Source organism: Diorhabda sublineata, chromosome 9 (genome assembly GCF_026230105.1).
Source record: "Diorhabda sublineata isolate icDioSubl1.1 chromosome 9, icDioSubl1.1, whole genome shotgun sequence".
Classification (NCBI taxonomy): Eukaryota; Metazoa; Arthropoda; class Insecta; order Coleoptera; family Chrysomelidae; genus Diorhabda; species Diorhabda sublineata.
In genome coordinates this window covers 8,970,121-8,996,581 of record NC_079482.1, presented here as the reverse complement: position 1 = coordinate 8,996,581, position 26,461 = coordinate 8,970,121, and the positions used below count along the sequence as shown (strand labels likewise).

The 26,461-nt window shown below is 31.0% G+C and overlaps 1 protein-coding gene across 1 annotated transcript in view; it reads left to right on the top strand.

Annotated features, from left to right (window-relative positions):
- The first annotated feature begins 232 nt into the window (after positions 1-232).
- Positions 233-26,461, top strand: part of LOC130448760 (serine-rich adhesin for platelets) — a 262,356-nt gene continuing 236,127 nt past the window's right edge. Inside the window, exon 1 of the mRNA XM_056786265.1 lies at positions 233-666. Within this exon, the coding sequence (XP_056642243.1) occupies positions 378-666 (289 nt within the window). The 5' untranslated portion in view covers positions 233-377. The remainder of the gene's footprint in view (positions 667-26,461) is intronic.

Below are 26,461 nucleotides of genomic sequence, written 5' to 3'. Positions count from 1 at the left end.
ATATGAGAAAGAAGAAATATATAAATAATATATGATTTCTAAACGAAAGGATAATCTAATTATTTAAGAATAATTCTTCGTTACCTATGGGTAAACTTCTGCAAGTTCACATGGCTTAGTTCGGCTTTTCCTGTAAAGATGGCGAGACGTTACTACTCTGAAGTTTTGCTTGCATTCGAACGCAAGAAAAAATTCAAACAGCGCGAACGATCAACTTACCGGTTCGTTCTTCAATTGTTCGTCGGCTCTTGAAGGTAGAGGAGAGGTAAAACGCGCGCGGTTTAGCGCGTATTTTCAACGGTACAAAAAACATCGCCATGTGACAAAAATGAGACAGTGATTGTGTGTGAAAGAAGTGTGTTTTAGTGTTTTGTGTGATGCCCTTCGTGCAGCGGTTTGTCGAGCCCAAATTTTTGAGCAGAGCTCAACTTTTTGACGACGATGGCCATCCTAAAATCGGTGATTTCGAATTGGAAGCCGTTGCCAATAACACATTGTGTAATGCCCTCCGACAACTTGCTTCGTTGTTATTGGCGGCTAATGATATTTTCGATGATTTGGGACAACAATTGGAAGATATTAAAAAGAGATCAGAAAATCTCAAGGTTAGAATTAAAGAGATGGAGGGAACTGTGGAGAAGTTTGATCCAAAGGAGGTTACAGTGCGTAAGTATTAATGTTTTTGTGGTACGGACAGATAGTTTATTTAATAGTTGAGGCTTTAAATCGACAACAAATCGTATAATTTATGAAGTATGATCCCAAAATTCGAGGCATATTAAATCAGTAATAAATATTTAAACTATCTGATACAATTTTCCTTTAAAATTGTTAGTTTTTAACAGATAGGACGATAAATTTCGCAGAAGGAATACAGATTTTATTGCAAATATTTTCGGTACATAGAAACTTTTTTTTCTTAGGTCATGCTTTTTATAAAACAAACAAAAGTGTTATTTTGTCAAATTACAATACACACTACAGTTGAATTTGTTTTAAATGGTTGAACATTGATCTTGCTTGATGTATATGAGAAGTTCTATTTTTAAATGATCTTAAAGTGGTAAATCTTCTATATTGATAATTACAATCTAGTTTTGTCTAAAATTCGCTTAGGCACATTAATAATATCAACACTACAATAAACTAGGGCATTTATCAATATTTGTTTACTGTTTTTATAAGTAAACAATATTTATCAATTATTTTATAAAAAAGTTGATAGCTGTTCATTTTTTGCCATTTATATGTATTAAAATAATTATTTTGAACTACATATTCATATGTATAGAATACTCAGTTTGACAGGTTATATGTTATGAAATTACTTACTAACCATACAGTACGAGATTAGCTTAAAATCCAAATAAAAATGCCGCCGAATAATAAACCCTCGTACCACATCTAACCCCTCTTGTCCTTATTCAACATACCTGCCTTCCATTAATCAAACCTCAACAATTAACTTTATGAACCCATTAAAATACGATTGTTCTATTCTTCCTTCTCTCTCATTCTCGTGTTACTTCCCCTTTCTTTTACTCACTCCTTGCCGCTTCCTTCAATCCGTAGTGTGTTCTGGATGCCCTTGAAGGTTGTTTTTTTTTTCTCTTTTATACAATGGTTCGATCAGGTAACACTGTCTCGCTTTACGGTCCTTTGGATAAGATGAATGCAGAGACGGTAAAAATGAAGATGGTAGATGCTTAGTCTTTCGCGCCTCAGTGGCGTCACATATTTAAATTTATAAGATATATGTAAATAAAGCCAAAATAGTTTAGCAGCCAAAAAGATTTTGTTAGCATTAATCAAAAATGATTATAATAAAAGTAATTTTATCATGTAAATTGATTAATTTTTGTTTTTAAATCGTTTTGATTTTATATCTCTTCTGTTATAAAATTAGTTTTTTTTTTTAATAATTTTTGAAAGATAGATATAAATTTTTACAGTTCGACTACTTTTAGTCTTTATCTATCTTCCAAAAATTATTAAAAAAAAACTAATTTTATGACGGAAGAGATCTAAAATGAAGACGATTTAAAAACATAAACATATAAAAAAGATCTAAGAAATAGGAAATTGAAAAAATTGAATATTTCTAATTTAATGATAGTTTCTTGGTCCACAAGATAAATGGAAGTGTAGATCAATAGTCGATATTTTAGTTCTACCTTATGTTAAAAGGGTAGTTATAATTAGAGATGTGTTAACATTGAATGACATTTGTAATTGAAAAATCTTCAGGGCATTAAGCCTTTTCATAATGTCAAGTTATATACCTTGCCATCTACTACAAGTTTTCTGAGAAACTTTGCCCTTTCCTAGACGCAAACGGGTTTCCGTGAACTCTGTTTAAGATCTGTTATGCACATTCAATTTCTATAAATCACTATCATCGAGTTCACTGTTTTTTTTACTAAATTATCATCTTCGAAAATGTTTATTTATCAAGATTAATGATAATTTGATCTATTGCTACATTTCCAATTAAATTATCTTCACTTAGTATGCTTTATTATCCTTTTAGTGTAAGCCTCTAAGTGATGCGCTGTTTTTTATTGCACACACATTTTCAAATTCTTCCCAAAAACTTATCATTAATATTTACTTTTTTGATGTTGTATATTTATCGTTTCTAATAGGGAAAATGAAACTTGACACTTTTCAATACTGATATTGCTTGATATTTTATTCTACTATGCCTTGGCTAATGCAAACTGCTTTTGCAAATTTGTATTTTTGCCAAATGAATTACTGAGTCTAATAAAATAAATTTAAATACTTTATTATTATTTAACAACTTTACTTGGGTATTTACAACCTTATGCTTAATAAGTGATTTGAATTTTTAATTTTAAAAATATAATAAATTATTAAAAAAAATAATTTTAAAACAGAAGAGATCTAAAATCAAGAATATTTAGAAGCATTAAAAGGTCGAAGAAATTAGAAATTGAAGAAATTTATGTGAAATATATCCGTTTTCTTATAAAACAAAATTTTATTTTTCAGTTGGAAATATTCTATCTTTCATATTCATAAAAAACTTACTATTTCTAAAAACTAGTATATTTTTAGTCAATAAAAAGTTTCTCGTCCACTGCTTTCTCAGAAATATGTTTCACAGCCAATATAACAGACACGAAAGACGACACATTTTTATCTATGTTATCTTTACAACTTAACACTACCTACTGTTCTGAAAATAAGAGAAATACCTAGAGTTGACTATCCATTGAGAAAATTATTGTTATTTGAGCATAGTTTATTATGGAAAAATGTAAATGTTTCATATGAAAAATATTTTATGCATCTAGTTTACTCCCAAATGACAATTCTGTTTAATTTTAGCTTTAGCTCAATGAAATTTTAATTAACAAGTAAAACTTTGATTTATTTTATATAATACTATCGTTTTAAATGAACCTTTAGACCCAGTAATCCAACAGATATCTTTATACGATACAGTCCAATCATATTAATCTCTTCACCTCGAAATCAGAGATAATAACCTGAAACTCGTATAAACCTTCATTTTATCAATCTAAAAGTTAGTTTCGTGTCTTAATCAAAAGTCACAAAAATAGTTAATATTTCGTGTTTTGTAGATTGAATGCTATTTAATTTTATTTCAAATCTTGAAGACAATGGAATTGTCTACATTTTTTATGCGAAATATTTTTTTATATACATCGAATAACGGTCGACCGTTAGTCTCGTCCGTACATACCAAGAATTAATGATGCAGAATCCAATCCTACCTCTGGGGATCTAAATCATTTCCTAACCAAGTTTGAATATGATAATATACAGGGCGGATGTATTGATAATTTCACAAAAAGGCTTAGGTCCTATAAGGGTTTATCTGCCCCTACTTTAGCAAATGTGTTGGCTATTTCATTTCCCTCCACTCCAGTATGCTCTGTAACACATTGAAGGGTAACTTATCATTCTTCTTACCTAGGTCATTTACTTGTCCAGGAATTCCCAGAACATCTTGGATCTTATGACAGCTCAGAGCTCTAATGTCTAGAGGGTTGTCAGATAATTCCTATTGGCGATAATTAATTTGATGTATTGTTAAGCGTTCAGAGTTTTTGGTTCTTGGCCCATAAAGTCATATTGCAGTTCTGTTTGCTGTTTTGGAGCCATCCCTGTACCATTTCGTCTCATTTTTGTTAATTCCAATTTAGTAGTTTGGGTTCAATTTGCAACAATCAAAAGTTCAGTTCTAAGCTACATTTTTCCTAAAGTTGAACTTTTTCGGTACTTCATCCTAAGGCATATTCTAGATTTGATCTTTTTCGAGGAATGTTTCAGTTTACCCAGGGGTGTGAGAACTATTCAGAATTGCACTTGCTGAAAGCAATTTCCAAAAGTTGTGACCAACCTTTTATGAGAAAGAAATGGAATAGACAATTTATAATAATGTTCAATTGCAGAAAATGTTTCCTATGGAATTACCTCTAATTGAACAGATCCTCCAGATTAATAATGGAAGCGAAGAATACCATGTTCGTGAAGAATGTTAGAGACATATTCACAAACATAGTTCAAGCAAAGAGGAATTTGCAGAAGTTATGGCCAATTTGTGAATATTATTCTTTGAAAAAAAAAAGAAGTTACTAAGTTTTGACAAAGCTTTATTACAAAAACATTAGATAAAACTTCCTTTCTCAAATATGAATTAGAAGTATTAGAAGAAATGTTAATATATCTCATTTTCTTCCCTTTTAGTTAACTTATTTATCTTGCGTTTTTAAGATTATTAATTATAATAATAATAATATTGTAAACTCTGATTCTTGACATCATTCTTCACATACATATTTTTTCAAATCATCTGTGAAAACAACTCAATAACTTCACGGTCTTTATTAATCTATAATGCTGTTTAAAGTAATGAGGAAGCTCGCTTAAGAGTCCATGATATGCGGAATCTAATTAACATCAGCCTATTTGAAAGTTATCAATGAGACAACATTATATGATCTCATTCATGTAGTGCGAGCGTATCATAGAACGGCTTTGACCTCTCCTCTCGTCGAATTATATCAATTACACTGACCGGATGTATATTAAAACAATTTACTCAAGTCTCGTTAGTAAATGTCTATTACAAATTGACAGAGGTGGACTGGTGTTGAAGACCAGAAATTATATTAAAATGTACAACGTACTAATGTGGAAAAGTAATTTTTTTTCTCGATTATTCTTTTATATAACAAAGTTGTTCTACGTTAAGGACCATTATCAAATGTTTTTAAGCGAGATCCCAACATCTCCTTATACCCCTTCGAACCTTCCCAATGATTATCAGCTGAAAGACTGAATAATGACTTTACTATTATTGATGGTATTAAATTAAACTTAATGACTGTTCATAGCACTTCTTTATTGAATAATTATTTCACAATCCAGATGTCCTTTGTTAGTAAGTAATTTTTAAAAAAAGTTCTCAATTTTATGATTTCTCAATCTTCAACTGTCGGTGATATCAGTCGTGTATTCACTTAAAGTCCCTGAAAAATACTTATTCTTCACATCCCAGTAATTTCTGTCTAGCTCTATTTTTGCTCAAAGCTTCTTCTGAGGATAAATTACTAAGTTTCTCACTTCTGGTTTGTAATAAAATATTTACTCACCCCATTGTTCAATGAATATAGTACTTAACAGCAGTTGTTGATATAAATTTGTCAAATAGGTACTTAAACAAAAAATATTCAAAACTATTCTAAAAATATTTCAAATACTTTATCAGCTACTGGTCATAATTCTGACCTGTATTGACCATATTGAGCACAACTTATCAATAAATGATAATAATAAATTATATAAGTGTTAATTGAATATCAATTAAGATAAGCAGTTGCTTAACTAATTTATATATATATATATATATATATATATATATATATATATATATATATATATATATATATATATTGAATTTATGGAGTAAATGCTCATTGTCAATCATTTATAGGCGCTATAGATGATAAAAATAATCCAGACAAATATGCCACCTTCTATACTAACACCTAGGATATCTATAGATGAGATTGTAAAATAATCTACGTGAAAATATTTATATAATATTCTATTTAAGACTAATGGAATTTGCGCAGTTTAACACACCTCAAAAACCGAGCATAATAAATAGGCGGGCGGTAACCCCCCAAAAAGACGCTTAGAATCACGCAAAAGTGACCAGATTCGTACTAATGACTAAAAGTAGTATATCTTTATGTTTTCGAGATCACTGAATCCGAATATGAAGTTTGTTTTAAATTGAATTTAGAGAAACCTTGTCAAAATCGAATTTTAAAAGAAATTTTCGATAAACATCAATATTTCTTTATTAATATTTAATGGCCCATTCTTCAACTATTTTGTAGGGTACCAAAAGCTGTTCGAAATTTCCAAAGCATTTTCCGGCTGAGCGGGAAATTTTGGAAAAATTTTTTTATGGTATTATGACATCTTACATTGAAATGAAAAAGTTTTTAATTATCCATCACTACATATACAGTCTAAAAGTATATAGTTCAAGGAAATTTTTAAAAAAATTCCCTCAATCTCTATTAGCAAAAAAGATGTTAATTTTTCGAGTTCGGTGTAGTATGCAGCGCGCGCGTTCTTCGAGACGTCTAGTTAGAGAAACAAGAATATAAGCTTAATCAACTTCGCGGGCTAATTGATAATTGAATCTAAATTTTTTTGTGTATTTGTTTTTAGAACTTCCAATGACCAGGAATCTAGAATTCTAGACAGACGTTGACGTACCAGTTGAAGGGGAAACTTCAAGTCAAGAACTAACGAAAACGTTGAATGTGTTAGGCCTCTTGTGAGAATAAACAATCGTGTAATAAACAAAATGATTGGAGTTATATTCAAATATTTTATCCGTAAATCAAATTGTGATTAGACGATTTGGAAAAGGTATGGATAAATATATCAAAATGGTGCCGAAACATCTGAACTGAGAAACAACTGGAGAAAATTGTGCGTTCATCTTGTCGAGAGAACTGTCAATGACGAAGAATTCTTGTGACTTTCTTCTTCCTAATTTTGAAGGAAAAAAAGACCTAAGCCATTGACGTGCAGAGTGATCAGTGCTGTCAGAGTGCCGTCGAATTAACGACAATTTCCTGACTCTCAGAACTCTCGAATTCAACTCTTAAGTATATTCCACGACTTTAGGTAACGTTAGGTTGGGTGATGAGTTTTTGAAGTGTCACTTTGGACGTCAATGGCTAGTCTTCGAACCTAGTCATTCTGCCCCAGTAATCTCATTCTCTCCGTAAAAAATAACACTCCAAATAAAAGAACTTCATTTTAAGTCGAATCCTACCCGGTACATTCTTCAGAACTATCATTCTCGTATCTTCATCATAAAACGTGATTTTCTACTTGTTATTCTCAAACCTTGAAAATGAGACCTTATATAGAGCACTCTGCTTGAAGTCAAAACATTAGAGCACAGTGATGGGAACTATATTTTTCTGTGATGTCACAATTTTTACTATATAGACACTAAATATAATACAGTTAGAGAGCTTTAATCATTTCAATTTATGCAATTCATGTGTAAAATTATTCCTGTAGCTGAGAAATCAGATTTCCACATCAAGTGTAGCTGGTAAATGAGCATTATTAATGAAATAAACCAATTTTTACACTTTTTATTTAACTAATATCTCGAAGGAAAACTAAATCGAGCCAAGTAAACAATTTTATTTTTTCATATTCTTGTAATTTAATACATCAGCAATGTTTTCATTCTCAAGAATATTATACTCGCTAATATAAATCTTAGTAAGATGTTTATCTTAATGAAAACATCAACGTTAAATAATCCAATAAAAAGATCTGCAAATTCAAGCTTTTTTTTTGGTATTCAAAGATAAACAATCTCCATCTTTGTTATTTTACAGACCACGTTCATGTGACGCCGCAGGTTATCGTTAACTTATCAAAAAGTACCTTATTCAGGAATCTGACAAGCACGTTACCGACAAGTTAGCCAGAACGATAATAAAAATGTGTATTGGCATAGCGCGGCGAAATATCAAAGAGATAATGAACCGTCCATTCTCAGCCTTGCTCGTTTGAACACCGACTTGCTTGTGCTGGGAGAATTGGAAAAATTGAGTATATTATTCAACACAGATCGTGGTTATCATATTAACCAGCAGGTGAAGAAATCGTTTTTCTGGAAGGTAACGTCACGGTATGGTTACGTTCAACTATAGTATCATATTTTAATTGCAAAACATACAGTCCCCACTCGTATTTGTGTTTATTTATACTGTATGAAATTGGAATTCTAATGTTTAAGTAAAGTGAAGACAGATAAAAACATGTAAAGAAAAAATTAACTGAGATGGAAGAAAATTACATGATAAAATAGAAACTTCCAGGAAGAAATTGAAAGAGGTAAGCAAATAAAAAATGGAATGACGACATATTGCAGAACCGAAAGAGGAGAATAAGTGGGAGGCTCAAACATGAAGATAGAAATATGGAAAGACTACTTTAATAAACTGCTTAATACTAAAGACGAAGAAGTACAGATATTTGAGGAGTCGATAGAAGAAGGGGGGAGGCAAATATAGAAAGTATATTGGATTCTACTAAATAGGAAATCCAGGAAGAAATAAAATCAATTACAAACTGTAATAAACCCGGGGAGAACGGTAACCGTACCTACTTCTGAAATTAGCCGGCCAGTGCCCAATCACAAAGTTAATATAAGAAATATGAAAACAAAAGAGACTACCAAGTATGTGAACAGTTATCTGCCCGATACATAAAAAGGTGACTAAACTATCTATGGAAATTCTCACTTTTGGATGTTACATACAAAATAATCGTTTTATTCCTTCCATCCATATTTTCCTTGGACTTTCTCTTTACTGGTTTTCTGGTGGTATCCATCTCAGTATTATCTTTGGTAACCTTGCTTCTGTTATATGCACAGACATGTCTGTAGCATACCAGTTGTTTCTTTTCTATACTATATTTTTCTTTCTATACATGTTATAACTGTCTCTTCTACATCTCTCATTATTCAGTATTGATGTCCTAGATGCCCTTCTCATTGCGTTCATTTTTGCAGCTTTTATTAGCTTTTATTATCCTTTTCATTTGTTCTTTTAATCACGTCTCTAATCTATCAATGTGCTTCTATCACATAGCTATATTTATAAGATAAATAATTAAATATTTCTAAGTAAATAATATTAAAACTAATAAAAATAATCAATTTCAAACAATAAAAAAATTTCATTTAGCAATATCATTTTTTTAAATTCTTTACTCATATTATTTCAATCGACATTCTGTTACGCAACTTATTCTTTAAAATGTTATATATCGATATTTGAAGTTATAAAAATCCTTAAAAATACCGCTAAAATATAATACCCTTGAAACTATCCTATCCCACATTTACCCCCCCAAATTTGGTGGGAAAACCCTTAAGTTGGAAACCTAGGTACGCGGTCCCGGCTGTTCTCTACGCATCCAGTGAAACCATTTGTACAACACTAAATTCTTCGGTCGTTTATTTAAAAATGCCGGTATATATTTGAACCACCCTCGTATAATGAGGATACACAAATCATTACAAAATTCAATACATGTACGGGTTTTTAAATGTATGTCAAACATTTTAGCTAGGAATTGATTAGAGAGTATCGATATGCACTCATACCTATCTAAACAAGATATTTCCAAGCATTCTATGGAGATATAAAGCATAATTCTTGTTGTTACTACTTGCTTATTCCATATTTATTCTTGGTATAGTTATTTAACAAAATAGAATTTGTTTCGTTTTTGCAAACATGTATTTATTGAAAAGAAGCGTTGTTAGATTTATAAATATTTAAAATTAATGTTTCTTCAATATTTTTTCACAGTTTAAAGATATATCATCGTTAACAAGTACTTATAACAAAATATAAGTTATTAAGAATTATTCACCCTATTCAGTTCAAAGAAATATAACTTATAAGTGTTGTGGTTATTTTTATAACACTGGCATGTTTGTTTTAGACCTTGAAAAACATCCTTATGTCGACTTCCTATCAGCTGCTTTCTTTCCACCGCTATAATAGTCACCCATATGACTGAAATTTTTTTATACAAATTTTTAAGGCTCATTGATGTGTTTAATACAACATTTACAATAAAATATTCCAACCGATTATTTCAAACTATGAATATTTCGTTTATTCCTATGATTAAGTTAATTGATACAGATACAAGGTGTCCCACAACGAGTTAATACTATCTGTATATGGGAAAATACTTATTGTAAAATCATGAAAATTTCTACGTTTGGCTTTTCGGATATACATGAAACATCAAGTTTAACATTTTTTGTTGCATATATACTGATAGTGTGAATGCAATAGATAATGTACCTTCCTAATTTGGATATCACTTTTTCAGGTTGGATCAATTTCATTTCATATCTGGCAAATGTAATATAAATATGCTATGATCTACAAATCATTTCCAAAGAACACGCATTGGTTTTTATTATTTCTCTGGATTAAAGTGTTCAAATGATTTTTGAGAATAAGTTATTTGGGACTCGTCTCTCCGTTGAGAAACGTTATCTTAAATGCATCAATCCAAATAGACATCAATTTGAACACTTACAGTAACCCCTTTTCGAATCCCTTCTTTTAAAACATTCATTTTGACGCTGCATTTTTCTGTATGTAGGTATACAATTGATAACAGTAGAAGTAAATTTGCATAAAGGGTATAAAATGTGATTAGAATATTTCTGTTTATTTTCGTTCATTATTTTCAGCTAATTTTGTGCTGAATTTAGATTTCATCTTAGACCTTGAGTGACATCTAATAGTGCAAGATTGCGTGATCTATTTGCTCATTCTATCGTTCTTCCTCTTGTGATCTATCAATTTCAAAATATTGGGGCAAAGAACCAATAGCCTTCTTCAGCATGACAATGCGAAGTATCACAAGTTGCTGTTGACCCATGAGCTTTTGGCCGTTAAAAGTCTTCCAGTGCTAAAATGACGAAAAGACGCATGCCCTCCACGAAAGGGTAGATAAAAGATATATTGAAAGAATGATTCACATTTTATGTTAGCTCTTCACTTTGTTTATCATAAAATAATTCAGCTTATTTTTAGTTACGTCTTGTATGTTCTGCGAGCAAGAAAAGTCCTTGTTTAATGAGGAATTACTTTATTTTACTACTAAAGATGAATATAATTCTCCAGTGAAATTTCCATAGGATCAATACTTCTCTGAATTCCACAATTTTTAATATTATACCTAAAAATCTTAATCATAGGAAAAAATCAGAAAATATTATGAATTTAGCAATCTCTTAATATATGTATCAAAATATGCACATTTTTTAAAAATTGAGGTTATTTCTAAATCGATGTATTTCATCAAAAGTTGATATCATCATAAAAAAATGTGTTGTTTTTGGAAAATTGTCATTTGACTTTTTCAAACTGATAAGTATTGATTCAGAATTGCTTATTTTTAATTGTACTAAAATAATAACCGGTTTTATAAAATTCATAGAGTTTTGTTAATTTTAATAATGTTAGAAAGATACTTCATGGGCTAATATATAGCTGTTGCAAATCGACTAAATGTGTCCTAAAGTGTCATTTCGAGGATGCTTGATAGGTTTTAGGAAACCAAAACTATTCCAGAAAGACGAAGAATTGGGAGAGTAACAACCGCCTTCAATAATAGTTACTAGGAACTTATGGTTTGTAGAAATCCTCGTAATACTTTTAGAATTCTAGTGTTTCTGTATCGACATCTTCAATAAGGAGAAGAATCCGTAATGCCGATTTAAGATAGCAGAGTACCATTGATACCTACGCATAGGCAACAAAGATTAGTTTGGGTTTTAGAACACCAAAACTGGCATAATAGCGACTTTCACAGACTTTTTGATGTTATGGTCTCAGACAATAGACGAAAACGGATATGAATAAATTCATTGACGCCCTTGCATCTAAAAGTTACCTTGCGTAAATTATGGTCTGGCCAGGAATTTGTTTTAATGGTCATACTAAGTGGATTGTATTGGATGGAAATATGGCAGGACCGGTGTATATGGATCAAGTAGTATTGCCACATTTTCCTGACGCCTTAGGCACCCAGTTCCTTTTTATTGAGATAATGCGAGACCACGTCGAACTGCGGCGGTTTTAGAAGAAATAGAAAATCTAGGTTTTCTTCATCTACCGCTTCAAATCAGGTCGCATGATCTAAATCCTATATCCTAAATTTTCCTTGGGATCAATTGCAAATAATCTAATTACGACTACGAAGAAAAACTATGCAGAAGCTTAGAAATTTTCAACTTTAGGCAGGTATACGTGCGAATGGGATTACACAGAATATTAGCTTTTATTTTATTATTTTTTATTATTCTATAATAGCACTAACAAATAACAAAATAGTCTTTTAAGAAATACCTACTATCAAATTTTTTTATATATTTTATAATCGAATTTAATGAATATCTAACATTTGAGCAGTTGTTAAATTTATTTGCTGAATCATTCTGCTTCAACATTTCGTTTTTTTTGCCAATTCAACAATACCATACGTTGAAACATTAAAATATCACAAGAAATTACAACGTTCACTTTATAAATAAGTAACTCTTATTGAAGTCACCTTGACTACTAAAAATATTTCAATTTATTTTTAATAACTTTCCGATTGCTATCAATCATTAACGGTGTCAACGAATTCAATAATAAATTAATCGTTTCTAGATTAGATACGATATTACGATACGATATTTTCAACTTTTAGTATTTAAATAATAAAAATTAAACGAATGTACTAAACGACAATTTACCACTTTCCCTTAATAAAACCAACTGCCTTATTACTCACCAATTGTTATACAACAAAAAACGGACGTAACATGACATCCCTTCCGTACATTTTTGCACTCCTTCTTCCGGTATTAGACATGTAAAGAGGCTCGCACGGGTTATATAGGAAGTAGGGTAATTATGAGACACGTTAGATTTAACGTCTGGTTATACGGTTTTGTTTTTCTTTCAGAAAAAAGGGCCTTCGAGCCCTATCTCAGTGAAGTTGTCCCTACTATAATTATATATATGTTTTCTAAATTAATATACCTATTAACGAAAATAAAATCGTTTTGGATTTGTGGACATCATTTTTAAACTGTAATAATAACAACCTATGTGAAAGTTATCCACGGATTTCTATCAGGAATATTTTTTTTATGAAAGAAACTGAACTTTTGCGAAAAAATGGTGATAGAGAAAACGTATAATGACATTATAACAGGCTACATAATTTGTCTGTCAAAAATTGAAGATTAAGAGGATGAAATATTCTTAAACACGTGTTTTTGTACATATTTCATGATTTTGAACCGAAAATCCGAAAACTAAAAAAAAATATTTAACTATTACGACGTTCACCTAATTAGAAAACATTCAACCAAAAATTGTGATGTAAGTTTACGTTCGAGCGCTGGTGCGCTTAGTTTGTTTCGAAATCAAAGTCCCTACATTTTTTAAAATTTTCAAATTAAAAGACAATTTAACGGAAAATCAGACCAATTAGTTTTTACCATTTATGGTCCATCAATTAATGTTGAGATTGAAAGTAAATGATACTGATATCGATGAAGAGGTTGTGAATAGGACGGTTACAGAATTTTATAAAAAAAGCCGTGAATATCAGGAGCACAATGGAGATATCTTTTAGTGGGTTGATTTGGAAAAGGTCCCCACATGGGAAGTCATTAAAAAATCTCTGGATGTATTAATTGACAAGCAATCTATTGACTAATAATAGAGTTTTTGATGAATTTTCTCTAATTTCTAATTAAATTTGATCGCAAAAAGTAACAGAATGGAATAATTCAAATGTTACCACGGAAACCCGTTGGGTGGAAGTATTCAAACACTTCAACTCCAACAATCTTCAGCATGAAAACATGTATTTTAATAGAATATTTATTATGTTTGTCTGCTACGAATGCTTCGGTAGAAAGAGTATTTTATGTTATGAACAAATTGTGGATATCTGAGAAAATACAAGTTACAAATTTCAGTTTTAAAGGCGACATTGATAATTAAGGTGAATTTAAAAAAACGTGCCAAGAGTTTCATTCTCATTTGAAATCATCACCAGCTATATCAAACCTAATTTGTTCTTTTGATAAATATAAATATAACTAAACGTTTTAGATACCTATATTTTTTAACTAACTTTTTGTGAATAAATAAATGAGTAACTTTGTCTAAAAAATATTTTTCGTAAAAAAGTGTGTTTTTCATTGACTACCTATTATTTGACCTAAATCAAAAAGTTTACTATGATACGGACATATCAAAAGAATGGAAAAACGATAGGAGATAATGACATAATGAAGATCTAACGAGAAAATATTTCCTGAAAGACCAAAAACTAGACGAGAATCAGGTTGTATTGGATATAAAAAGTCTAGGAGAACAGATTTATGCAGGAAAAAAAGAAATAAAGAACAATTGTCAAAACTGCGAAAACTGGTCTGGTGTCAGAAGAGCTGAACTGAACTGAAATTTGCATAAAAGCAAAATACCACTTCGAATATTTTCCTTTGTTCCTCAGTGCTACCTAAAATTATTGGTATAGGTCTTTATAATGACTCTGAGGAATGGCTATTAGGGATTCGCTATAAACCAGTGGTTGCAGTATAAGTCGTTTTATGTGCATATAAGGGGTCTCGAAACTAGGGCCCGCGAGCCAGATCCGGCCCGCCAGTGCCATCAATCCAGCACTCGACAGATTAAGACCAATGTCATCAATCGGGTCCAATGTTTTACTGTTGTTATTAATTTTGTTGTAAGTTTAATACAAGAAAATGGAAATACAGAATGATAATAATTACCCAGTTTTATTTACTTGCAAGGTAAAACGTTGATGACGTGAAAAACTCAACTTAAGAATCTAAGCTTAACATCAATCATATTTATAGAATTGTGTACTTCATCTTGGATGAACTTACGAGCAAATTTATGCAATTCTGAAATTGTACTAGCGGAAGACTCTTATAAAATTCCAACAAAGTTGAATTTTGATATTTGTTCTTAAACATATCACAGCTGCGTTTTCAATTGTATAATTGCGATTGAAATAGTATTAGTTTCTGCCTAAACGATTTGATATTGATGTATAAATCAGGGAGAAGCTGATTTTCTCCTTGGAACCTTAAATTCAGTTCGTTCATATGATTTTTCAAATCGATATAGAATGCTAATTTCTACAGCCATTCACTATTTTCTACATCGACACAAGGGCGAGGCTTCTCATTCAAAAAAATCTCTGCTCGAAGTTCAAAAAAGCACTTGCGGACTCTTCCGCAACTAAACCAGCGTACAGCAGGCAAGTCATTTTCTACAATCTCTCGCGGAATTAACGGGGCAGAAAAATTAAAATTGTTTTGGCCCTTGGAAGATACCGAAAAAATTATTGTGGCCCTAAGGCTTCAAAGTTTAGAACCCCTGTTCTAGACCTACGGCATTCAAATAAGGATCAATATTCCTACTCTTTGCTACCGAATACTTTTTGTTATACTCGGTATATTCCTGACTTATTAGGATGCATGGATAAATCTTGTTGAATAGTAGTAGTAGAACAATTTTTAAGGATAATTCAACTTATTTATTTTAACGCATTGTATACCTGCTGGCTTGTGTATTGACAATTGATAAAATAATACATACAGTTTATTTTTGCGAAACTTGCGAATATATAATAATAATCTTTTAACTAAAATTTGTATCCAACCAAAATCCAAATCCAAAATACAAATAGACAAAATATTCAATATCTTCCCAATTTCATTTGAGTATCCCTATAAATTTCAAATATTTATCCAATTCTAAACACTTTATATTATTTCAGCATAAATAACAACGTATCTGTTTACTTATACCTATCACTTTAATTAATGAAGCATCTATTTCACAAAGAGAAAATAAAACAATAGCATATATATTTTTTTTGTTTATTTTAGCTGGTTTGGTAAAGTGTTAAATATAAACAATGCTCCCTGTAAAATCTTCTAACTACCAAACTCAAGCTCAAGTCTTCTCACTTGAGTGTTTATTTGACAAGCCCATTCATGTGTTCTTTCACATGCTGCAGGGGCTTGGCAGCATTTTTTACAACTCAAAGAATTATTTTTAGGTCATAAAACAACCGACAAGAACGGTTTAAACTGAATTAGAAAATAATTTGTGCGAATCTAAGTTGAATTAATTTACAGTTATATTATGATAATTATGATTATATTAAAATTTATATTTCGTGAAGTACTGATTATAGTTCTTTTACGAATGTTGAAATAAACAAGCTTTTTGTTTACAATGAACTTAGAATAAAATTCCATTTAGAACCCTTTAGTAACAAAAAAATAGTTTCAATAGTCACCTATTATCATAGAAGTCTATATTAATGATAAAAAAATGTTCATTAAGATAGTTATTGATAAGAAAAATAGGTACAATAAAATAATATAGATCGACAGCTTTTGAAAATGAAAACTCAAAAATAACACCGAAAAACGAAGAAAAACATGTATTTCAATATTTTTTTGCTGATTTCGTTGGACAAACATCAATTATGATAAACTAGAATAATCCATTACTACCGTTTAAAATCGCAGCATTTTCATTATTAATATTTCGAAAATATGTTCGTCATCATAAAAACTTCTACATAGTGTAAAACCTAAATTGTAACTATCAGGTATTAAGATTTTTCAGCTTAAAGGAAAACAGAAATTTTACTATCGTGAAAATTACGGAACATATCGGGAAGCCGTTGAAATTTTCAACAGCAAACATCAAGATAAAATATAAATAATAAAACCGTAGTGATTGGAATAAATGAAAATATACAGAAATTTAAAAAAAAAAAACGTGAGCAAACTTTGTATGGTGAAGTTAGATTTTATGCTCAAAATAGCGTTGCCCTCTGCGAAATGTAGACAAAAGAACAATTCTACTATGTAAACTGAAATATGTTTATATTATAAAACCTAGAATCTAGATGTATATTATTCTAGTTCTAGTGTTGCAATTTCTACTCAAGGTAATAATCTCTTATTATTAAACTCCACATTTATGTTTATAATTCATATACAAATGAATGTATGTACCATTGTGATTTTCTGTAACTTTTTATCTGTTTTTACATTCTATTTGTATTGAACGTAATATTTCTGATGAGCATTTTACAGCAAATTTAACTACTTTAGCGAATAAAAATCGATACCCAAAAGTCGCAGCTGTTAGTCTTGCATGATGTGTGGTCAGTAATGTTGAAAAAACTAAAACATGGTGGTTAGTTGATATACGTATATCATATGCGTAGCAGGTGTAAATTAAATATACAATTCGTTTAACGATTAACTATTGTTTGTATATTGTAATCAAGATTTGTTTTTGTAATGAATCATTCAACAGAACTTCTGAATGATTAAAATATGTTTCTAGTGTCAAGATGTTGATAGACAGGAAACTATGAACCCCTAAATTTTTAATATGAATCATGGAAATTGACGAAAATACCATGTAACGATTTTTATTCATAATTTTTACGATTGAAATAAAAAAATCTCTCAAAATAACTATACAAGTTTGTTCTTTTAGTAAAATTTATATTTTACGTCATTTTTGTGTGTGGTTTTTCTTAGTTATCGGATTCAAAATTTGATACACTGATGACAAATTTCTTCATTAAAATTTTAAATTTATCAATATATTTATAGCAGTTTTTACTTTCTTTAAACACAACTTGCGAGAGTTACTTTTTATATTTCTGGCCTACCAATAGAAAAACAAGTATTATGGCCGATTCATAAATTTTCGGTTTGCTGTCGACCTTTACCGTTTGCTGTTAAAAACATTAGACCATTCATAGCTGCCGTTTGACGTCTCTGTTTACCGATTGCTCCGCCGTTGGTAAGTTCCCACATAAACGAATTTTATTTTTTCTCGTCGGCAGCTCATAGCAATAGAAAGAGCCAATCACATCCGTTTGCATTATTGTACGTTTTTATGTGTTTGAACTTATTATTCGAAGCACTTTTTCTATTCCCACTGAGGTAGCTTCAAAATAATCGTTATGCACATGTGGTGTTGAAAAGAAGTTATTGGGTTCTAAATAGGAGCTCTTTGGTGGATGGCCCTTCCACAGGACCTTCTAACTAACTCAATTGTTCAAGATACAGAGTTTTCCTAATATCTCCATTAACTTTTAGTGTACCATTTCCTTACTCTGTTGCCACATGACCAGTAATTTCAAAGAAACAAGCTACTATTTACTTCCGGGAACAAATTTTGTTGGATTTGGTCTTAAAAGATCCATACAGTTGAGGTTTTGTTTTGGTATCATGATTATAGATCCATGATTCACATGGATGCAGTTTTGATTCAACATTTCAATGCATCAGTTGACGCAAGTATTGGTCAGATTATGCCGAATCCACTAGCAACAAAATTTTTTGACCAAATGATCATATAATATCTTGATAATACTCATATCCATATTATTGTTTAATCAGTTATGGCACAATAACTATATCTTCAGGTGAAATTATAGATTGTAATCACAAAGTTGTGAGATGAGGCTCAATTACTATAAAATGTGTTTATTTCTTAGATGCACTGTTGTTATCATCACTAAGCTTACTCAAACAACGAAGTATTTGAAATTATATCCAATAGCGGTAATCTCAGAAGACAGTTAGAAACAGTCAGTGCTGTCACAACCAAAAATACAAATATCGTATCTATAAAAAAGTAATGTAGAACAACTACTTTTTTTTACTTAACTATTTCATTCACTTCTTTCATTATTTCACAATGTCGGTTATCCACCAATATAACAAGGCGTTTCCATGTAAAACGACTTTATAAAAATTCGAAATTTTCGTTGAATGCAGCAGAGTATCGTATGGCATGGATTCCGCTATCAAGTCTCCCAAGAAATACTTATGAATCATAAAATATTTCTAGCACGTGTCGAGAATTTACAAATTTGAACACATGTCGGAACATTTTCTTACCATATGCTACCGTACTTCTTGTTGTTTAGCAAATTTTCTTTTTGTTTGTGTTACGTAGGAAGGTCGTTTAAATATCCCCTTCCCACCTAAGAGAATTTACAAACAATGGTAGTTCAGTTTGACGAGAAATGAGAATATTGTTTTCAAGTTGAAATTTATTACACCCACACTTTCCGGTGAAATAGTTTCAGTAAATTAATAAATATATATACCCCACATTATGGTTATTTGATTTGCGTGAAAAGTCAATAAAACAAATCCATATAAAAATAAATTTTTAAATTTAAATTTTTTTTTCAAATCGTTTACTATCAGTGACTGAAGACAATAACTTTTTTTTATTAACGAAACTTACAGACAGTGTCATTGTGAGTGTTGGTGTAGTCAATGATATTCACCTCTTCTTCTTCTTTCATTGTCTTATCCGTTAGGAACGTTGGCTATTGACAAGGCTATTATTTTCTTGTTTACTGCGTTTCTAAACAGATGACACTCCAAACCACTGGCGTAGGCTGTGCAACAATGAATGCCATCTTCTCCCTGGTCCCCTCTTACTTTGCCTTGGACAATCAACTGCAAAGAACGGTACTTTGGTCATGGCCAAAATACTCTAGCTTCCGTTTTTTACTGTCAAGACGATTTCCTTCTCTCTCTGCATAACTTCCATGTTGGTGATGTACTCCTTCCAGGATATTTTCAGAATACGCCCATATATCCATATATACACCATAGGATAATACAGAAAATATGTAGCACCTGACTAGTCTTGATTTTAGTTGTGAAGAAATATTTTTGTTGGTATATAGTTTCTTCAAATTGTAAATCGCATCTTGAGCTCTGTCTATCCGTGACCGTATTTCTGATGCCTGGTTCCATTTCGCATTTTCTCTGGTTCCGAGATATGTGTACGTTTCTACCCGATTTCTATTTTGACCGTTTATCGTAAGACCCACTAGAGGATGTTGATATCCTTCACTCGCTGCGTATATTTTTTGCATAATATTTTGTATTTCTTCATTATTTGCTATAATTACTGTGTCACCGGCATAACTAATGTTGTTGAGCTTCTCTTGATTTTAAATATTTCTTCGGTGTAAATATTGAATAGAAGAGGTGACAGAATGTAACCTTGTCGCACTCCCTCCTGACAGCAATTTTTACCGCTGATTGAATTACTTACTTTTATTTGTGCAGTTTGACTCCAGTTCATATTAGCGATAATACGGATATCTTTTCCATAAATGCCAGTGCCAGAGTTTCTAAGAACCTCTATAACTTTTTCGTGTTTAACGTTATCGAAAGCCTTGGAGAAGCACAGGTGTACATCTTTGTTCATACCTCTGCTTCTCTGGGTGAGAATCTGTGCGGTACGAAAACCAAACTGCGTCTCAGAGATGTTTGATTCAAATTTTGCGTATATTCGATTTTATATAATTTTGGTAAAAACCTTAGATATGTGTTTTATCAAGCTTATTAGGTAGTATTGTTCACAGTGCTATGCATTTGATTTTTTAAGGATTTCAATAAAGGTTAACTGCAGCCAGTCTTCAGGAATCTTTTCTCTGTCATAGATGGTTAAAAAGGATGGCCAAAGGATGTTTCGCACATTAATTTCAATATTTCACCCTGTATCATGTCAGGACCCGCTTTTTTGTCTTTCTTTAAGGACCATATGGCTGCCTCTACCTCGAATCTTAGAATTGAAGGCCCAGAAACGTCATCATCGTGTATATTTACTTGTACGTTCATCATCAAAAATTTGTTTTGCGTAAGTCTTTGACACTTTTAGTTCTAAACTTTCGGATATTAGGCGTCTAACAAGCCTGAATGTAGGTTATTTGGTTTCTTTTTAGTTGTCAATTCCCTAACTGTCTTATGCTTGTTATGGTAGTCGTAACTTCTATCATATTGTTTCGTTGCATTTCATCGACCGCCAATTTTCCTTCGCCGCTCTTATTTTTCTTTTTACTTATTATGAATTTCTTAGTATTTTATTTGATCATTGTTTTTGTACTTCCTTTTTCCCACCTTTAGATGCCTTAGTTTTATTTTCATTTTATACACTAGTGGGTTATGATCGGAATGACCGTCTGGGTCAGGATAGGTTTTCCCTGTTTTGATTGCGTTTCTATATCGTTTTGGTATCATGATGAAATTTCCATGTATAGAGCCTACGAGGAGGGAGCTTGGAAAACCTGTTGTTTAATACCAGTTCTTGTTTCTGAAATCTCCAGGCAACGCCAGGTGTTCGTCCGTTCCCCATTTATGCATTTAAGTCCCTTATTATCAGTGATACTTCGTTTTTCTTACTTCATCACTACTAGTTGATTAAATTATAAACTGTATGCTTATCTTCATTATAGCTAACTTCTTTTTTGTTTTTATACATACTTAGTTGATCTTATGGAGAGAATGGAATCTTTGATTGTTGTTCACCAGAAATTGAAACCACAAAAAGTTTGAATTGACAGAGTACGGAGCACATCGTCAATTTCTCTGTCAATATGATAAATTTGTGGGATAAATACTACTAATTGTTTAATTGACCATCATTCTTATTAAAGTTTAAGATTATGCAATGGTTGAACCAATCTTGTGAGGTCTAGATGACAGTAATTTTTTGTAACATATACACATGAGTGATGAATTTTTAAGCTCTAGCCATCCTACCTTTGTAAATATGAGTAAATAAAAAAAATTTCAACATACCATTGAGAAAATTTGCTTTTTAATTTGTGGATTATGAAAATCCAATTCAAGTTAACCATTGTCGCTTACGTTATAAAAAATGACAACATTATAAACATCATAAATATCCTTTTCCTGTACCTAGAAATCTGTTGAAACTATCGTTTTTCCTGTTTATTTATTTATTTATAAAAATACACCTACTTTTTCACCATGAAATTTCCCTTACCTTTTCTTTCCTATAAAAAGGTGAACGATATAATTTTAGTTATAATTACGATGTTATGAATAAACTCAAAAGTTTTTTCATTTTGTTAATAACAGTTTGAGGTGAATAGAAAATGAATGGGATTTTTTGCATTTATGTGATGTTAGAAAAAAAGAAATTCTTCTTCCGCAATATGCAATCATAACAAATTATACGTTCTTTTTGAGTAAACTACCACCAAAAAGCTACAATGAATTCTATACACTACACTAAACAGTTACAGGTCGCTTCCTCCTTCGTTTTAAACATCTTAAATAACGGACAATTCAGGTAGAAAAAGAAATAGTTTATTTTCTTTGAACCCGGCCATTTATTACAATTAAATGAAATACTTCACAAACTTAGGTTAACCTCCAGTTACACCATTTTAAACGTAGTTAGAGTTTGTTTTTATTTATTCCTTTTCAATTTAAGCGTGTAGTATTCTCTCATTTCATCAATTGTCTGGCCAGTTATTTTATTTCTATAATTCTAAAAAAGCGTTATTATGTTATGCTGTATTCAAAAGCAAGTAGATGAAGAATATACTGTACCATCCTTATATAAAATCCACACCAACAACTATACAATTCATTTAATCTACTGTTCAAAGTTAAACTTCATAATAGTTTGAGGTAAAGCTAGAAAAACAGTAGAATGAGCTGTACTGGAGCTGCACAATACTGGAATGTGAACCGAGCTTAAAAAACAAACCTTTTAGAAAGATTGTGTCAACCAAAAGTTTGTCCAACACCAGTTGAAGGTTTATATTCTTTGGCATAACATGCATATCTCGAAGGGGGTAGATCCATACATTTAAAATGAGGAAACGACATTTGAACAACGGTATGAAACTCACTTCTCTACTAAACTAGGTAAGTTCTACGATTCTAGAAGATCGTAGAGCATCTGTAAAATTTAAGAGACGTTTAAAGACCTCATTACCTTGAGGAACTTCAACGAAGTAATCTGCTGAGATCAAGAAGACGTTTCATGTGAACTGTCTCTAGCACCAGAAACTTCTGTTGCTCAATATTTGCGGCACTGATATAGCTACTGTGCAACTCGATATCGCAAATGCGGCTATAGCTTTATGTACTTATGAGAAAACTAGAAAAAAGTCATTCTTTTTATGACATCTACGAAAAATTCATTTTTTCCGCAGCATTTGATTAGCATTAGTCGAGTGCTTAATTAGAAGATTTCTTTATAGCTTTTTAACTCTCTGAAAACTGTCGCCAATTTCATGCAAGAATAGTAAATTTTTTTCTAAAGTTAGTAGATCATGCAATTTCTCAAATCTTGCACGGCGGAAAATCTCGTAATACGGCACTTAATATTGCGTTAATTTTTTTTCTGTCTGCCCATATTGCTCTGCTAATTTTAGTAACATCTTTAATTAATATAAAAATATATAATAATATATCTAAATTATTGTAAACTGATGAGTTCTACCGGACTAGAACTTGAATACAGTTAATAAATCTGAAAACCCTTTTGTGAACTCGGAAGGAATCACTAGAAAATTTATTCAAGTCGGTGTTTGAGGACCGATCCTATTCAATGTTGGTAGATCAGAACACAAGATATTGCTTTTCCGTCGTCTGAATCCCTGATTGATTTTCCACTCTTTAATCATTTTAAAATTGCGGCTGGAGGATTATTATTTAAATGAGTTGAAAATCGTGAACGGTATGGATAAAACGGTAATTCGTAACGACTGTATCACCAAATGTTAAATTATTTGGAAATGAAATTAGAGACCTTCTCCTAAAACTACAGAAATTTACAATTGGGGCAAAAAATATATGAATTTGAAGTCAGCTGTACGTTAGAAATGTGCTTTACACTAGGGATAAGTTCAAATGATTTATTTTATATTAGCCTTCGAACCTGAGGTTTGTTTTAAATGAGCTGGAGCACATGAAGGTTTTTAGTCCGGGAAAACCACATTTATTTTTTCTGAGACGAGATATCATGTTTTCGATCACAAATATATCGAATTATAATAATTTTTATTTCTATAATAAATTTCGCCGAAGCATGCGGCACAGCTAAGGCCACTCGAAATTTTTACTCGTACCAAAAATTGTATAAATCAAAATTAAAGGAAATACATGCTCTCTAACAAAATGTAACTGATTTCCAAGAAAAAAAAATTGAACCATTAGTTGTTCGAAAAACTGAATTTTGATATTTGTTTATCACGCTGTTCATTTCATGTTCAAAATGCGATTCTCTGTAATCGATAATGAGAGACTTGTAGTTTCATACACAATATCAAAAAAAAATTCAATTCTATTATTTTCAGCTATCTAGGTATTCATTATTCAAATATTAATTTTTCAATATAACAAATTATTAAAAAATGGGCTATCATAAATCACACTTTTAAAAATAAATGGAGTCTGTTACGTTGCTGTCTCCATCAGGAAGACTAATCGCTGCCGCGCTAAACTTTAGTTGCGAAAACTTAGAATCAACTGCCCTTTTATACATACATAACCAGTAGTGCAATAAAGATGGAAAAGTGCAATAAATATGGAAAATGAATTAATTTACAGGATTCAATCACCTACGAATCAATCATGATCTCAAAATTCCTTATTTGTTATCTCAACTTTGACAAAAATTGAAATTTTTCTTTTCAAAATGTGTAGGTTTGAAAAGTCTGCTATTTCATAATTTAAAAGGAAAATTGAAATTTTGAATTCTACTTCTGAAAGAAACTTTCTAAATTTCTTCTTCTTCTAACTTGTTATATATCCACGCCTCTCTTAATGTTTTTCACATCATTTTTTCTCTAGTTGTTTGCATTCAGCTTCGACTTGCTTCTCTCTTAATATCATCAAGCCAGCGTGTCTGGCTACTTTTTCTGCGAGTGTCATTGTTTCCATGCCGTGTAAAGCATGTCAGTGTACAAGATTCATATAATTACCTTATTAGGTTACTGTGAAAAGTTCTGTCCTTTAGGATATGACGAAGCTTAACAAATGCTGCACAGTTTAAACCAATTCTTCTGCCCATTTCAGCGGACTAATTTTTTTGTCTAGTTTTGTATTGTGACCCAGATAGACATAATCGTTGACATTTCCGATGTTCTATGATTATATCTATTGTTGGATCTGTCATTATCTTTGTATTGTTCATCCAACGTTCTTTGCTGCCATGTTAAGTTCTGCCAACATATATCTTAACTCACCAATATAATTCGAAATCAAGACTATACCGTCTACAAATAGTAAATAGTTCATTGAATACGACTCCCAGTGCAAGATTCATTTTTGTATTTTCATTTTGTTGGTTTGTAGCTTTTTGTCAATTTTAACATGAAATGTGGCAAATTGCATGCTTTTTCTTGCAAGATCAATATTGCAAGTCTCTTGTCAATGCATCATGGTTACCACTAATCAAAATTCCATAAGTATAAGTAAACAAATTCCTAACCTCATTTAATATTTTGTGGGCGGTTTAAAAATGCAATTAACTCTTCTTAAAATAGTAAATTCATGCAAGAAAAATGTCACCAAACCGTTAATGTTGCAAGTGCAAGATCTTGCATTAAACAATCAGCTTAACTTCTATATTTTTTAATGATATACAATATTTCGTCTTCGAATGAATTAAAGCGAGGTTACCTCACTTTTGTGGACTATGTGAAACTTATTTTCAAATATAATTACATTTTTTGTCTACACTGGCTTAGACATATGAAATTTCCTATTTTGAATATGGAAGTTCATTTATGTCTATCATCTCATTGGATTTTAAAAAATTCTATTATATAATATAGGATAGAAGTATTCGCAAAGAGGAATTTAGCAAACAACTACTTTCCTTGTAACAATCCGAAAATCTACAAGAAAATCAATATAAGAGTGTGAGAAGCAGGTCAGCCATATTATTCTAAAGTTTATAATGTTCTGGTTGTGTTACAGTTTAAACTATTTAAGATCGATTTCTGGATATTCTGGTACACAGACTTTTAGTTAGGTACTGGAATATCATTGGACGTACATTAAAAACGTTTATTATATAGCTTTCTATTTATATTTGCGAGAATGTTAATGTCAAAATGCAACTTCATCTTACTTTTCGCTCCACTTTGCTGGATTCTTTAGGTCTTGTTCTACCTCATCTATCTTCTTTTTGTATTGATCTTCTCTATACATTTTTCTCCATTACTCAACCTCGAACTTACTTCTGATTCTCCAAATATCTGCATTTTCATTTTAATAGAAATAAGCATGTTTTCCTGATTATGACTGGAAATCCAAGTTTCGGTTGCATAAATGACTAATGGTCCAATTATTGCTTTATATAAATTTAGTTTTAATTATCTTGATAGAAGAAAGGATTTAAACAATTTAATCATTGACAAACTTTATATAATA